This window comes from Condylura cristata, unplaced genomic scaffold (assembly GCF_000260355.1).
Source record: "Condylura cristata isolate star-nosed mole 26May11 unplaced genomic scaffold, ConCri1.0 scaffold00024, whole genome shotgun sequence".
Taxonomy (NCBI): Eukaryota; Metazoa; Chordata; class Mammalia; order Eulipotyphla; family Talpidae; genus Condylura; species Condylura cristata.
This window is the reverse complement of record NW_004567125.1, coordinates 18,255,605-18,270,267: the sequence shown is the minus strand read 5'-3', so window position 1 is coordinate 18,270,267 and position 14,663 is coordinate 18,255,605. Positions and strand designations below refer to the sequence as shown.

The 14,663-nt window shown below is 36.6% G+C and overlaps 1 protein-coding gene across 2 annotated transcripts in view; it reads right to left on the bottom strand.

Annotated features, from left to right (window-relative positions):
- The window catches only part of KLHL20 (kelch-like family member 20), a 44,441-nt gene that overhangs the window by 28,222 nt on the left and 1,556 nt on the right, over positions 1–14,663 (bottom strand). For both annotated transcript variants that reach the window (XM_004688491.2, XM_012729238.1), the window contains one exon: positions 2,415–2,988. In XM_004688491.2, the coding sequence (XP_004688548.1) occupies positions 2,415–2,988 (574 nt within the window). The remainder of the gene's footprint in view (positions 1–2,414; positions 2,989–14,663) is intronic.

Here is a 14,663-nt window from a genome sequence, read left to right as displayed (position 1 = left end):
CAGAACCCATGATCTTACCTCCTCAAATTGCTCTCCTCTGCACTACATTTGTAGTACAAACTTCCAGAAAAGAGACTGCTGATTCAAAAAGAATTTTGCAAAAAATATGCAATGTTTGATAGATACTGCCACAGGGTTTCCTTTCCTTCTCAAAGGGTTTGTGCACCAGCAATGTAGCTGTTTCTCTATGCTGTCATAGGATATGAAATGAAACGTCGGGGTATTTATAATCTGATAAATTGTAAATATTTAATCTGGTAGATAAAAAAAAGTGCCTTGTAGTTTAATTCATGTTCTAGTTATTATTTAAGCTTGGGCAGACTTTTTTTTTAAAGATTTATTTATTTGTGCATACAGAACTGGGGCACAGGCCAGAGACTCAGGGGTGGTGAAAGATTTCACCAGAGACAGAGTGGGGAGCAGATCAGGCAGATCGATGAAGTACACTGCTGAGGGGAGCAGAGGGCGGGTCAGGAGATGTCTGCCACACCATGTAGTCTCCTCCGGGGCAGGCGGGAATCGAACTCATGTGGAAGTGGTTTCAGCTTCTTAGTGCAGTGCTTTAACCCGCTGCGCCACCAGGGAGGGCCTCTTGGGCAGACTTTTATACATTTTCTTAAAAGATTTATTTAGGGCCCTCCCTGGTGGCGCAGCGGGTTAAAGCACAGCACAAAGAAGCTTAAGCCACTTCCTAGTCCCCGCCTGCCCCGGAGGAGATCCACATGGCCAGACAGACCTCTCCTGACCAGCCCGCTGCTCCCCTCAGCAGTGTACTTCGTCGATCTGCTTGTTCTGTACCCCACTCTGTCTCTGGTGCTCTGTGAATCCTCTCATCCTCCGCATCTCTGACCCATACCCCAGTTCTGTACAACTAAATAAATCTTAAAAAAAAAATTATATTTATTTATTCGTACAGGACTGGGTGGGGTACAGGTCAAGGTACAGGGGCAGTAAGAGGATTCGCCAGAGACAGAGTGGGGAGCAGGACAGGCAGTTTGACAAAGTACACTGCTGAAGGGAGCAGTGGGAGAGACAGGAGAGTTCTGCTGAGCCATGTGGATCACTTCTGGGGCCGGGGACTGAACTCACACTGATGTAGTTGCAGCTAGCTTGCAGTGCTGAGCTTTAACCTGCTGTGCCACCAGGGGGGGAGGCAGATTTTTATGTATTTTTTTAGGTAATTTGAAGTTCTTGTTTACTACCCAGTTTTCTATGAAGGCATTAGTCCAGGTTATTGACCAGTGGCAGTCCTTAATATACTAAGGAGATTTTCTCAAGTTTGTCTCTGGTTTTTGTCATACTGTTTTATCATGTAGAGTTTTATTTTTTATTTGTATATGTCAAATATATCAATATTTTCTTTCATGTTTTCTGGGTTAGTCAGTTGGAAAGGTCCTCTTCATTTCAAGATTATAAAGAAAAACTGCTCCACTCATCTTCTAAATTTTTATTGTTTCACTTTTGTATTTTTAAATCTTTGATCCATTGGAGATGTCCTGGAGTACAGAATAGTGATAGAAAAGTATAAAATGGACCATGTCTTTCTTTTGCTTAAAATTTCTTAATGGTTTTCTATTGCTCCTAAGATTAAATTTCAAATTTAATAGTTTTTTTTTTTTTAACTCCAATGTAATCTGGCTCTGTTCTTTCTGTAAAATCATTATCATCCTTCCTTTTGTTCTCTGAGTCTGACTGGGTTTCTTTAAGTTCCTTAAACTAGTTTGATTTCTTCATGTCTCAGAATTTTGCATGAGCTGTTCAGAACCAAAGTTAATTTTTTCTGTAATACAATGTTAAATTATTCTGGACTTTTTCCGTAGTACTAATTAACTGTTATACTTGTATAACTATGTGGTTAGTGGCTATCTTCCCTGCTAGATTACAAGTGCCATGACAACAGTTACTCTAAGCATTCTGGTCATTAACACAGCCTTTCTTCCCAAGGATAGTGGCTAAAATACAGCTTTAGAAATATTTGTTAAATGGAAAATAACAGGTGTAATGAAAAACTTTTTGATAGTATTTCACTTTTCCTGATTATTAGTTTATCAAATTTTTCCTGATCTATAATTTAATATTCTAAACAACCTATATAATAAAGAAGGAAATGCTTGTGCAAATGACTGATACCAGGAGTCCTATCGGACACAGAGCTCTTATGAATAAACTCCTTAGCCTTTTTGATGATGGCCAAGGAAAAGCAATCTATGAACTTTTTAACTTGTGCTGACAGAACACAATGTTCACCTCTATAATAAATATCAGGCTTAGAATCTATAATAAGTTACTTTTTTGATATTTTGTGTTAGGATCAGCAGTATATACCCAAGCAGACAGGTATCGGTGAACAGATGTGAAGTCATAGGGCTTGCCTAACAATTATGAATGCATTCAAAGCACCAAGTACAACTCACCTCTTGAAAGTTATGTTGAGTAAACTTGTCTGCTATTCTTAGCAACTCACGACATGAATGTGTGTCAGCAAAAGCTCGAATGCCCAGGCAGTTAGAAGGATCTAATTGTCTCTTTAAGAATTCACAACAGGCTTCCTGTATTTCTGCCAGCTGGAGGAGGCAAGCAGCTGGCAGAAGGGTCTGAACATTGCCCTCTTCCACAGTTATCTGGGAGGTATATGCAAAGTCAATCAGTAGTTCCATAGCCCTCTCATCTATGTCTCGAATCACTACTTCTGTCTGGCGGCTCTCAGCCAACTCTCCTGTAAACATAGCTCGGAAGTAGGGGCTACAGGCTGACAAAATGACTCGATGAGCATATATCTTCTTAGCGCCCACAACTAGCACCACATCGCATAACTCCCGGTGCTTTCTTAGGAGGTTAATCACTTCCAGAGTTTGTCGAGGGTGCTTGTCTGAGATGTAGGGCATGCGGGCAGGTTGGGGAACCCCTTCTGGCAGTTTGTTGGGGTCTCCAAGGGTGCAGCGACTTGTTACATCCATTCCAGTCTCTCCTGGTCGAATGTTGGTACACCTGCAGGAATGGGGATAGGGGAGAGAGAGGAGAAGATGGCATATTATCACTGCTGCTACAAAGTGTTCATACATCAAGAGTTAGGGATGTTTGCAAGTAACCCAAAGACAGAACAAGGTGGCCAAATGGTTCTCTTTTTAAGAATTCTGGAAGTTTCTTGAAGCATAAGAACCCTTTCAAATGTACTCCCATAAAACAAAGTACATATTTTAATCTCAAAAGTAGACAGACATCTTTTACAACTGTCTACAATGCCATTAATAAAGACACATAAAAAACATTTGTAAATGTTGTGGATAGGTTCACAAAAAACAGACTTAAGAATTTAATTCTTTAATCTGCTTTAACTAAAATCTTGAGATTTATCATTTTTCTAAGACACAAAAATGTTCACGTCTCATTATCAGAAGGAAAACTGGCCAGGGTCCAATAAATTAACTTTATATGTAGTACTATATTTCCTTTGTTCTAGTGCAGTTTTCACAATTACAATGGTCCTGAAGAAATAAAAACAAAACTAAAAGACAAATTCACAAATACAAGTAACTAAAAGTAGCATGTCAGTGGAGTGCTAAGGATAACTGCTGAGGGTCAAATATAATTTAGAGGATTCTATGAATAAGAGGAAAGCTTGGAATTAAACTCTGATACTGAAGAAACTGAGATATCAATTACTGGGTAAATACACACTATATTGTCAATATAAAAAGCTTTATATAATTATAATATTTATATTTCTAAAAAATTCTAATTAAATCAATCATGTTCATGTTAAGTGAGAAAATATAGAAACAACTAATTAGTTATTTATACTAGTCCCTAACACTTAGAAGAATCAAGTCAAATATTTCAGAAACTATTACAGGCTTAAAATTCTTTCCTTTGCATGAGTTGAAATGAGTCAAACCACACAGATCTTAAAATTTTTTATCAGATCTTAAATTAACACTTCTTTTTTCCACCCAGCTCTAATAGCTATGACCCTTGGACACAAGAATATTGTTACAGATTTGCCCCACTATTTGAAAGTATAGTTTTCCTATAAATCCTTTCAGAAATGGCATAAAGTGGGCTCTCCCTGGTAGTGCACTGCAAGTGAGGCGGCTGCTTTGGTGTGAGTTCGATCTATGCCCCAGAGGTGACCCACATGGCGTGCCAGACCTCTTTCGCTGCTCCCCTCAAAAGTGTATTTCAGTCACTCTGCCTGTTCTGCTCCCCACTCTGTCTCTGGTGAATCTTCTCACTGCCCCTGCTTCTCTGGCCCACACCCCAGTACTGTATGCATAAATAAATAAATCTTAAAAAAAGAAGAAGAAATGGCATAAAGTGTAGAGCAAATACCATTTACTTGGGAACATTTTTAGTATTCCTAGACCCAGAAAATAACCTACCCAATCACATAAAACCTAAAGTAACTAGTAAAAGCAAGAATGATATGATAAACATATAGTTTGTGTAAAGAAGTTCCCACCAAATGAGCTGGTGTAGCCACTCTTGCTGCTGGGGTGCACTGTGTCCTGCTTTTAGAATGGGGACTATAAAAAATATTCTGTCATGTGTCTTAAAAGCCAAAATCCTTCTGGGGTATCTTCCTGAAAGTAGTTGGTGAAAACAGGTACTAGTGCAGGTTTTTCATAAAAGTAAAGTAGCATAATAGGAAGTTTGGAAACGCCAGGGATACCTGTATCATAATTTTGACATTTATTAGGAGTCTGTGGAGCTTTAGTACCATAAAATTACAAAGCAGGGCTCTCCCTGGTGGCGCAATGGGTTAAAGCACCACACTAATGAAGCTCTCAGAAGCACGAGTTCAATACCCAGCCAGCAAGCTGACCCACATGGCTCCTGACCGGCCCACTGCTCCCCTCAGCAGTGTATTTCAGTCAGCCTGTTCTGTTCCCCTGTCTCTGGTGAATCCTCTCACCCACCACACCTCTGGCCTGTTCCTCAGTTCTGTAGGCATAAATAAATAAATCTTAAAAAAAAAATTACAAAGCAAATTCTGAAATCAGATAGACCTGGTTGAAATCCTAGTACCAACAATTTCTGGGCAAATTACTTTATGCTTTCTAATCCTCAGTTTCTTTAGTTCCAAAATAAGGATTTCTCCTTATAAGTAAAGATTAAAGAAGATAATTATCACAAAAACTTGTGTTTTGTATTTGCTACCTATTAGCATTTTTAAATTGTAGCTGTTACAGTAACAAAACTATATAATCTTTTCAGATAAGGTGACTATGCTTATCTATATTAAAGTCAAATTCAAGAGTTGAGGTGAAAAATCCTACATCCCTGCTCTTGATCTGATAGTTGTTTCTGTCTAAACTTATTGAGCTATCTGCAATGACTAATTCTTCCAAAAGTATCATATTATTTAAAAGTGAGTAGGTGGAGGCTTCCCTGGTGGCAAAGGAGCTAAAGTTTCAGTGCTATCAAGATATTGCAGTCACTGCAGCAAAATTCAATCCCCAGCCAGAGAGGTGACCCACATGGTGTAGCAGACCTCTCCTGTCCCACCCATTGCACCCTCAGCAGTGTATTTCAGTAGATCTATCTGTTCTGCTCTCCCCTCTGACTCTAGTGAATCCTCTCATCTTCCATGCCTCTGACCTACAACCCAGTTCTCATATGCATAAATAAAAAAAAAATAAATCCTTAAAAAAATTAGGAGTAGATGACTTCAGCATTACTGAAGTCTATTTCATGTGAGCCTCAAAAAGTAAACATCTGTGACAGTATATGGCAGTCCTATGACTGCCCTGAATGGGGCAGTATTATGTCCAAAGATGCAAAACTGAGAACACAGTACAGTGAAATACTATAGTGTTGAAAGAGCCCTCTGGGGAGGAAAGGAAACAAGCAGGGAAGAAGAAACTGCATTCACCTAACAAAGGCGTAATTTGAAAACAAAGAACTTGGTTCTCCTTTTTCCAATAGCAACCTGTTTTTCCAAAGTATTTATAAATTTAATCTTTCTGTGCTTGGCTTCAGCTTGTAGGTGAGTCCGTATCTTAGAGTACAAGCTGTTCATAATTCCAAACAGTAATGTTTATGCTTGATGATTTAGAGACTGAAAGCTGAGTAAAGAATAATTTTTATCACTCACATAAACAAACAAGAAAGCTTTCAACTGTAGTGCTTAATGGTGCCTTGTATGTAGTAGATGCTGGAAGATGCTGGATGTACCATGGTTAGCAGTGGTATAGTCTATCTAGCTTCTTTAAAAATGAACCACCATTGATTTGTGATGGGAAGTCCAAGGGGATTACTACTGAGATGGAAAAATACACAAAATGATGTAAAAATAAACTATATTATTTAAAAAAATAGGAATAGTCAAAATAATTTAAATAAAAAAGAGTAGGCTTTTCCCAACTAGAATGTAAGCGTCTTAAGAACAAGGCATTTGTTCTTTTGCTCATTGTTATATTCCAATGCCTTAATCCAGTGCTCATTAAATACTTAACTGAATTCAACTTTTCCTCCTGCCAAAATAAACTACATCCTCCAAACTTGTCCAGATCTCTTGAAAAAACTTTAGGTTTGTAGCCAGGCAAACAAGTTCAAACTCTTAGCCCCATCATTTATTAATCATAATCTTAGGCAAATAACTTCTTTGATCCTCAAGCTAATCATTTGCAATGTGGGGATAATTATATCAACCTCACAAGGAGTGAATCTTGAAATTTGTCTGAATGTAGATTTTGACTCCAAGCTTTCTGGAGCAATAAGATCAAGTATTTTAAACAGAAACGGTAGGGTCCCCATGGTGGTACCACAGGTTGGAGTGCAGCATTATGAAGCAGAAATGACCCTAACAATCTAATTTATGTGGCTGTTAATCATAGGTAGAAGGAAAAGCATGGCTGTACTATGTTCTTATTTTAGAAAAAGAAATAAGAACAGGGATCATTCGTATGTTGAGTAAGGCATACATCACTGTAAATACTCTAACTTGTATTCAATATTTGCAATTTAAGTCTAGACACTTGTATTTAATTCTATGTATTATTTCTCCTGCAACTCTACTATTTTTGTGAATAAGTACTTAAAAAGGTAAGTTCACACCCTCTATCATCATCATTATAACCAAAGGATTCTACTGGCAGAGAAGTGTTGTTTTCTGCCCTTTTTTTCTGGGCACCCTTGAGGAAAATTAGAAATAGACTGTGTTCACACCTTGTCACATCTATATTCACTTCTTTGTTGGGAGTCTGATGGAATAACACTTTAGGGACTTGAGGGGTAGAGTGGTAACTTGGAGGGTGAGCTACTCTCCAAGACAGATTCAAGCCCTAAGAAAAGTTTTTATGAAAGACTTAGTAAGCAGAGTAAGCTTATTGTCTAAGTAAAAAATCATCTTGAGAAACTAGAGGTTCTTAAATTATTTGCTTTTTCTGTGGATTTCTATCCCAATACTAAACTAATGATATTACAAATACACAAAAGTGTATTTTATCATCAAGTCTCAACTTTCACATAAACTTGTAAATAAATTAGCTGAAACATCTTGTCAAAACTGATCATCAAACTATAGTAATAGACTTACTATTTTTTTAGTAACAGATTTATAGTCCATGATTTATAGAGAGTTTCTTTAGCAGGGTGTTAACAAGGAACAATGTAGCTTTATATACTGGTAGTACTAGTGAGAGAATGGGCCATTGCTAGAGAAAAGTTGATCTGCAGAAGTTATACTGGAGAGAGAAAGAGAAGAGATGATTATCAAGCCAAATCATCAACTAACCCTAGTGTGAACCTTCCTTCTGGCCTTGTTACCATGTAAACATAAGACTTCCAAATTGATTAAGGCATTCTGAGTTAGGGATTTTTGTTATATACAGCCCAAAACATTCAGATACCAAAAACACAATATATATATAAAATGTGAAACAATACAATTAGTTACATAATCTAATAATAACCAAACTGAATACAGAAATTTGCCCTTGCTTTGATTGGTCTATTAGTTAATCCCCTTATATAGAGTTTCTTCACCATTATCATTAGATTTTCTAAATATGGTACTGATATATTTAAATTATGGTCTGAATTTGTGCTTTTTCTTTCAAATTAAATGAAAATGTAGGACTGACTGATAGTTCTTCACTTACTGACTGATAGTTTCTTCACTGACTGATAGTTCAATTCCTACTAGACTGTTTCTACGATATTAGGGTGCTGTTTCTTTGATACTAGATATCAAAGAAACTTGATAAAAAGGGGGTAGAGAATCAGAATCCCTGGTGGAGTACTTCAAAATTTTTATTTAGCGAGTAGGTAATTATAACACACATCAAACATAAAAGTCTGCCTAATAATTGGCTTATGTCAATCTCTTTATAAGTGGAAGTGATTTCTTTTAAGTGGAAGTGATTTAAAAAAAAAGAATTATGATGACGTAAATGGAAGAGGCATAATAGTGCAGAAAAAGAAATGATTTAAAATATAGCCATTGTCAAACATATAAAATCTTTATTTACCAAGTGTGAATAAAAAAATCTACAAAGTGTGCATCAGTATTTTATAAAGTTCCCACAGATATTTTATGTAATTTTGATGTAAAATGGGGAGAAAAACAGCTATTAAATTTTTCAATTATTGTTCTTTCACATTGTGGAAAAAAAGGGGCTTTTATTTCAGAGACAGAAGGTACATTTAAGAAAATACCCAGGTACATTTAAGAAAAAGCCATATGAGGCTTTAAATTATAAAAGGCATGGTGAAGGACCCCTGGGATGATAAAGTGTCTTGTTTGCAATATTTTGGGGTTTGTTCTACTTTGATATTCAATTTGAGCATCAGCAGGACGATTGATATTCTTAGTTCTCCCCCGTTTCCACCAATCTGTGACCTATGAATATAGGAACTACTTAAGATAGATGACATTTTTATATTTTAATTTCTATTTTAGAAGTACCAGGGTTAGGGTTATAACTAAGAGAACTAAAACTGCTCAGTATGGTTAAAAATAGTAATTTGGAAGGGAGAAAGTTTTAAGGGATAATTATAAGAAACAGAAAAGGGAGACTTAAAAAAAAAAACCAAACACCTGAGATTTGCAATGGTAGTGATCAATAAAGGTGAAGGAGACAATGAATATGGATCTAATTATTTTTCTCTTTAAGCAGACACAAATGTCTTGTCTTTTCGCAGTCAAACATCCTTTTAGAAAAACTCCATTATTATACAATGACATAAAGAGCCAGAAGGAGGAAGAAGTTTAAAAATATAACACAAGAGGAAGAAAATAAAGAGTGGGGATGTACAGAACCAAAATAGGGAATAATGGGTCTTCGAAGAACGGAAGAACTCACCTTCTCTTATATTAAGAGAGCAGACAAGCAAGAGGAGGGAATATAATGTGGAAACAGATGCATTTATTGAGGGCTAAGTAAGTGTCAGGAGTCTGGGTAAGTTCATACCTGATGGCTTCTTTTGTGTGTGTGTATGACATTGGGAGCTGGGGGAACTTCATTGCTGCCAATGAAAGGAGTGGTGACAAAATATGAAAAATGGTAAGGATGTGACATAGCCACAGTGAGTAAGCACTGACCAGGGACTCAAGAAATATGTCTGCATTATTTAGAGATGGGAAATGTCAGGGGAAATTGATGGTTAGAAAATGGTTGCAGACGTGATCTGGGTAAAAACAGGCAAAAAAAAAAAAGTATTTTGATTTTGATTAGGCCAAAGAACAGCGAGCATAAGTTTTCAAGATATTACAGTCAGAAAACAAGTTGTTAGAAGTGTGAGTTCTTACTGTTCTGAATAACAGTAAGAATGAATTGAAGTGAGTTAAAGCCAAAGCTATAAGAATTTAGGAAGTCATGGAAAGGTAGGTTAGTTAAATGGATGAGTTATTCTCATGAATATTGATAGCTCCTAAAACAGTCAAGTCAACTGCCTGTAAGAAGCATAAATCAAGGAACAAATCAAGTATCTTAAATAGACTTCATGATACCAAAGGAATGTTATAATTTTTGGTACTTCCCTAAGTAAGTAATTTACATTTCTAATCACCCAAAATGTGTAAGTCAACTTCAAATTTCATAGCTATCATGCCATACATTCCTCAGATCTTTTATTCTAAACGTAATAGTCTTAATAGAGCCCTGAGAAGGGGTAAGAAAATTTAAAATAAAGCACAATAAAAAGTGTAGAAAACAGACACTCTGCTTCTAAGGCATTTATAATCAAGCCTTATCTCTTAATCCCAAAGTCCTACAGAATCTTTTTTTTAATTTAAAAAAAATTAAAATTTTTCCCTTACATTGTAGTTCTCTCACCACATCACAAGTGAACCATCCTTCCTATGTTCAGCCTTCTCCTGTTTTGCACCCCTCATCCCTTCTTACGCTGTTTGCTTTGGTTCTATGCTTAGCTGGTTAGTTCTTACTTTGTCTTGACCTTTGCTTGGTTTTCTATATTCCACATATAAGTGAGACCATCTGATATTTTTCTTTTTACTTCTGAATAATTTGTTAGCATAATCCCTTACAGCTCCATCCACACTGCCACAAATGGCATGAGTTTGTCTTTTTTGATTGCTATTCCATTGTATAAAGACACAGTTTTTTGTCTCATTGCAGAATCTTTCTTTAGCTTGAAACTGTGCTACCTATCTAAGTGAACATCTCTTTTGTATATTTCAACATTTTTGCTTAAACTTGAAAATCAACAGTCTGCCCTTAGATAAGATTTAGTAGAGCTGATCCTCATTTATGGTCTTAAACATGCCTGAATAGCTAGATAGCCACAGATTAGAGTATACAAACCCTTAAAATAGAAGTAACATCTCAAAATGCTAGTCTGCTTACAAGCAGGACAGCCACTAAACAGTCTATTCCATACCAGAAAGTCAAGCTGAAAATAGGCCCCAATACATCTCACCTCTACTTATATAAAATGAGTGTCACCACTGGTAACTTGGCCTAGCAAAGCACAAGATAAAGGCAGAGGGTCAAATGACCAAGTAAGGAAGTTTTATACCTCTTAGCAACTTTTATTGGCATGTCTTTGTGTAACACTGTGTTACACAATCAACCCAAAATGTAAAGAAAACTGATTATCAGGCAGAATATTTAATTTTCTTGTGTTTCTTCCATTCTAGGGGATGGAAGAAAGTGCTAGATAAGTGAACCTACACTGCATACCACATGAAGGAACATTAAAATCTAGCAGATACATCTTATACTGTTATTTTTAGCCATCCATTTTTAGACTGGCTAGAAAAAAGTAAATTACAAAGACAGACAATCGAATGGGACTTCGTTTTGGTCTTTTCAAGTTGAACTCCAGAAAAAGTTCATTTAATTTTCATCATGAGTGAAAAATTATCAATAAAAACTAGAGATGTAGTTAAAACAAGCTACAAGTAACCAAAAGTTTCTTAACTATTTTAGATTATTTACTCAAGTTTTGTCTTAGGGCCACAAACATGAGGTTTAATGTGTTCCCCAGGATTTTGTGCTTTTCTATTCTACCCACATACATACCTACAACTCCCAGACCTTTTCATAATGATACCATACGAGTTTTCAAATACCCATACAAATTCATATTCCAACACATACTGGCTATGTCTATCTGACTGATTCCTACACATAATCTTTGAGTGTATGCAACAGAACCTATTCTTGGTTTACTGAAATCTGTTTCTCTCTTATATTTTTGTTCCTACCTCACTTCCCAAGCTGAAATCTTTGGAATTGTCATAATTGATACCTTTTCCTAACTGCATATTATTCAAGTACCTTTGCACTTACTATTAAACTCTCAATCTCAACCTCTCCTTGAAATTCATAGTTATGCCTCAGCTCATCAGTTTTTGTTCTAAACCACAACTCCTTTAAATTACTTCCTTTGCCATCATTTCTTCCCTTTTTCTAATCCATGCCCCATGCTCCTAAACTTTGGCCAAAGAACAAATCTAATCCTTGTAACTATGTCCACTAGCTCTTAAATACTTAAATGATAAAGATCAGAGCTTTCCCCACAGTTGCAGCCTTATTTTCCATGATTTCCCATTTCTTCTTTCTCCTGATATATACCCTACATATACCCTATACTTCAGACACATGTACCATTCCTAACATAGCATACATTTCCAAGTCCTGATGCCTTTTTTAAAAAAGAGACTTATTTATTTGTGCATATAGAACTGGGGTACAAGCTAGAGGTGCAGAGGCAGTGAGAGGAGCAGAACAGGATGACTGATGAAGTACACTGCTGAGGGGAGCAGTGGGCAGGCCAGGAAGAAGTCTGCTGGGCTATGTGGGTCACCTCCGGAGGGGGGACCGAACTCATGCTAAAGCGGCTTTAGCTTCTCAGTGCTGTGGTTTAACCTGCTGTGCCACCGGGGCGGGGGGGGGGGGGGGGGGGGGAGCACAGCTATCCCTTCTGTTTATGTTGTTTTTTATTAATGCCTTTTAAAAATTCTTATCCTTTCTAGAAAATGCAGCTCAAATGTCACTATCTTATGAAGCTCTCCTCATCTCCACAGAGCAGAGGTTCTCTCCTCTGTTTATTCTCTATTAAAATCCTGGGTATCAGGTATCCCTGGTGGCACAAGAGATTCAGTCTCAGCACTAAGATGCTATCCACTGGAGAGGAGAATCTGAGACCAGCATTGGAACACTTACTTTTCATTGAGTGTTCTTGTATCTTTTAAATGTTTATCACATACTAATAGCTACCCACATACATATGAAGTAGTTAAATAAATGCAATAAATAAATGCAATAACAATGAACTTATAAAACTTTATCAAATTAAACATAATAATAGTTCTAACAATGATTTTCAGTCTTTTCTTGTTCATTGATTGGCAGTCTGCAGATACTATTTAACTATTTACTATTCAAACACCTATTCAGGGCTTCCCTGGTGGCACAGGGGTTAAAGCACAGCATTATGAAGCTATTGCCAGGCACTGCAGCATGAGTTCTATTGCCAGTCAGGGAGCTGATCCATATGGGGGCAGCAGACCTTTCCTGTCTTGCCCACTGCTCCCCTTAGCAACGTATTTCAGTAGATCATCCTGCTCCCCATTCTGTCTCAGAATTCTTTCACCCTTCCTCACCTCTGGCCTGTACCCCAGTTCTTGTATGCATAAATCAATAAATTAATTTTTGTATGCATAAATCAATAAATTAATAAAACCCCACACACCTATTCAGTAATCATTAGGTACAAAGATGCAAATATACAGAACATATATGAAACTCTAAGAGCTCATATTTTAGTAGGGAAAATGAAATATACTCAAATAATCTCAATGTAAAGAATCACTTCTCATTTAAAGCTTCTCCAATAGCAGGTAAGTATAAATAAACCTAACATTGCTTTCCAGAGCCTGCTTTCTGGGTTGCAGCAGCTCAAGAGGGAAAAGGCAGGGAAGTGTGATCATGATTCAGTGCAGGAGGCAGGTAAAAGTAAAATGAGAGAGCAATGGAGAGGCCAGGCTCTGGCCAAGTGATGGTTATGAAAAGAGAGCTGTAACTTAACAATTAATAGCACTAGAATTCTCCAACATGATTCTGAATACTGGCTGTATTATATAATAAAGCAAAGGGGGGAAAAGTCAGTATGAATGATTATGCAATATTTTATATAGATATTATGGATAAACCAGAAAATTCCCATGCTCTGTCTTCCAGTTTAAAAAAATAACAAGCTCTTATTTAGCAATTACATAAGATATGACATTTATGGGCAGCTGAGGATGAAAAGCAATCAGTGAATTTTGCAATCACATTAAAAACTGAAGTGATGAAACATTAGTATTTATATATACTGTTCATTTCTTCATGCCCTTTGTAGTCAAATATTACTCAAAATATCTTACTTTAAAATAGGATACACATAAGATAACTGTATTTTTTAATACCCACAACATCTTTTCATGTAGAAATCTCAAGGCATTTGCAAATGTTCATTAATTAAATGTTAATTTCCAATATCCTGATCAGACACACTCGAGAAATAAGCTGGGGCACAGAGAAGGTGAACAATTCAAGGCCAAAAAAAAGAAAAAAAAAGATTTGGAAAGATATATATATATATATTCTATATATTCTGGTTCTTGCTTATAGGTCAGGACCTTCCTGGTGGCACAGGGGTAAAAACCACAGACTATCAAGTATCAAGTGTCTGCCAACCACTACAGCATGAGTTCGATTCCCAGCCATGGAGCTGACCCACATGGTGCAGCAGGCTTCTCCTGTCTCACCAGCTGCTCAATCTGCCTGTTCTGCTCCCTACTTTGTCCTTTATGAATCCTCTCACCTCCCGCACCTCTGGCCTGCATCCCAAGTTCTTGTAAGTGTTAAGTAAATAAATCTTAAAAAAAAAAAAATGTAAGTTACAGCCCCATAATGAAATGTTTCTTCTCTTAAAAGGGTTTGACCAAATTGTTTATCTTTGATGTTAAAAAAAAGAAAAAAGGTTAAATACAGTTCAACAAATACGAGTTTTAAAAATGAAGAAATTATAGAACTGAGTTGATTTTGCTTCAATTGGGATCTTAGTCTTATTTGTTAGAACAGATTGAGAAAAACATTACTAAGTTCTAAGGGCTGGAGGGACTATAATTTTCCACTTTTTCACACACTGTTTTATTTTTCTGTTTTGTTATGAGCAACATCTTTTCTAGTCCTCAATCTTCCATGCAA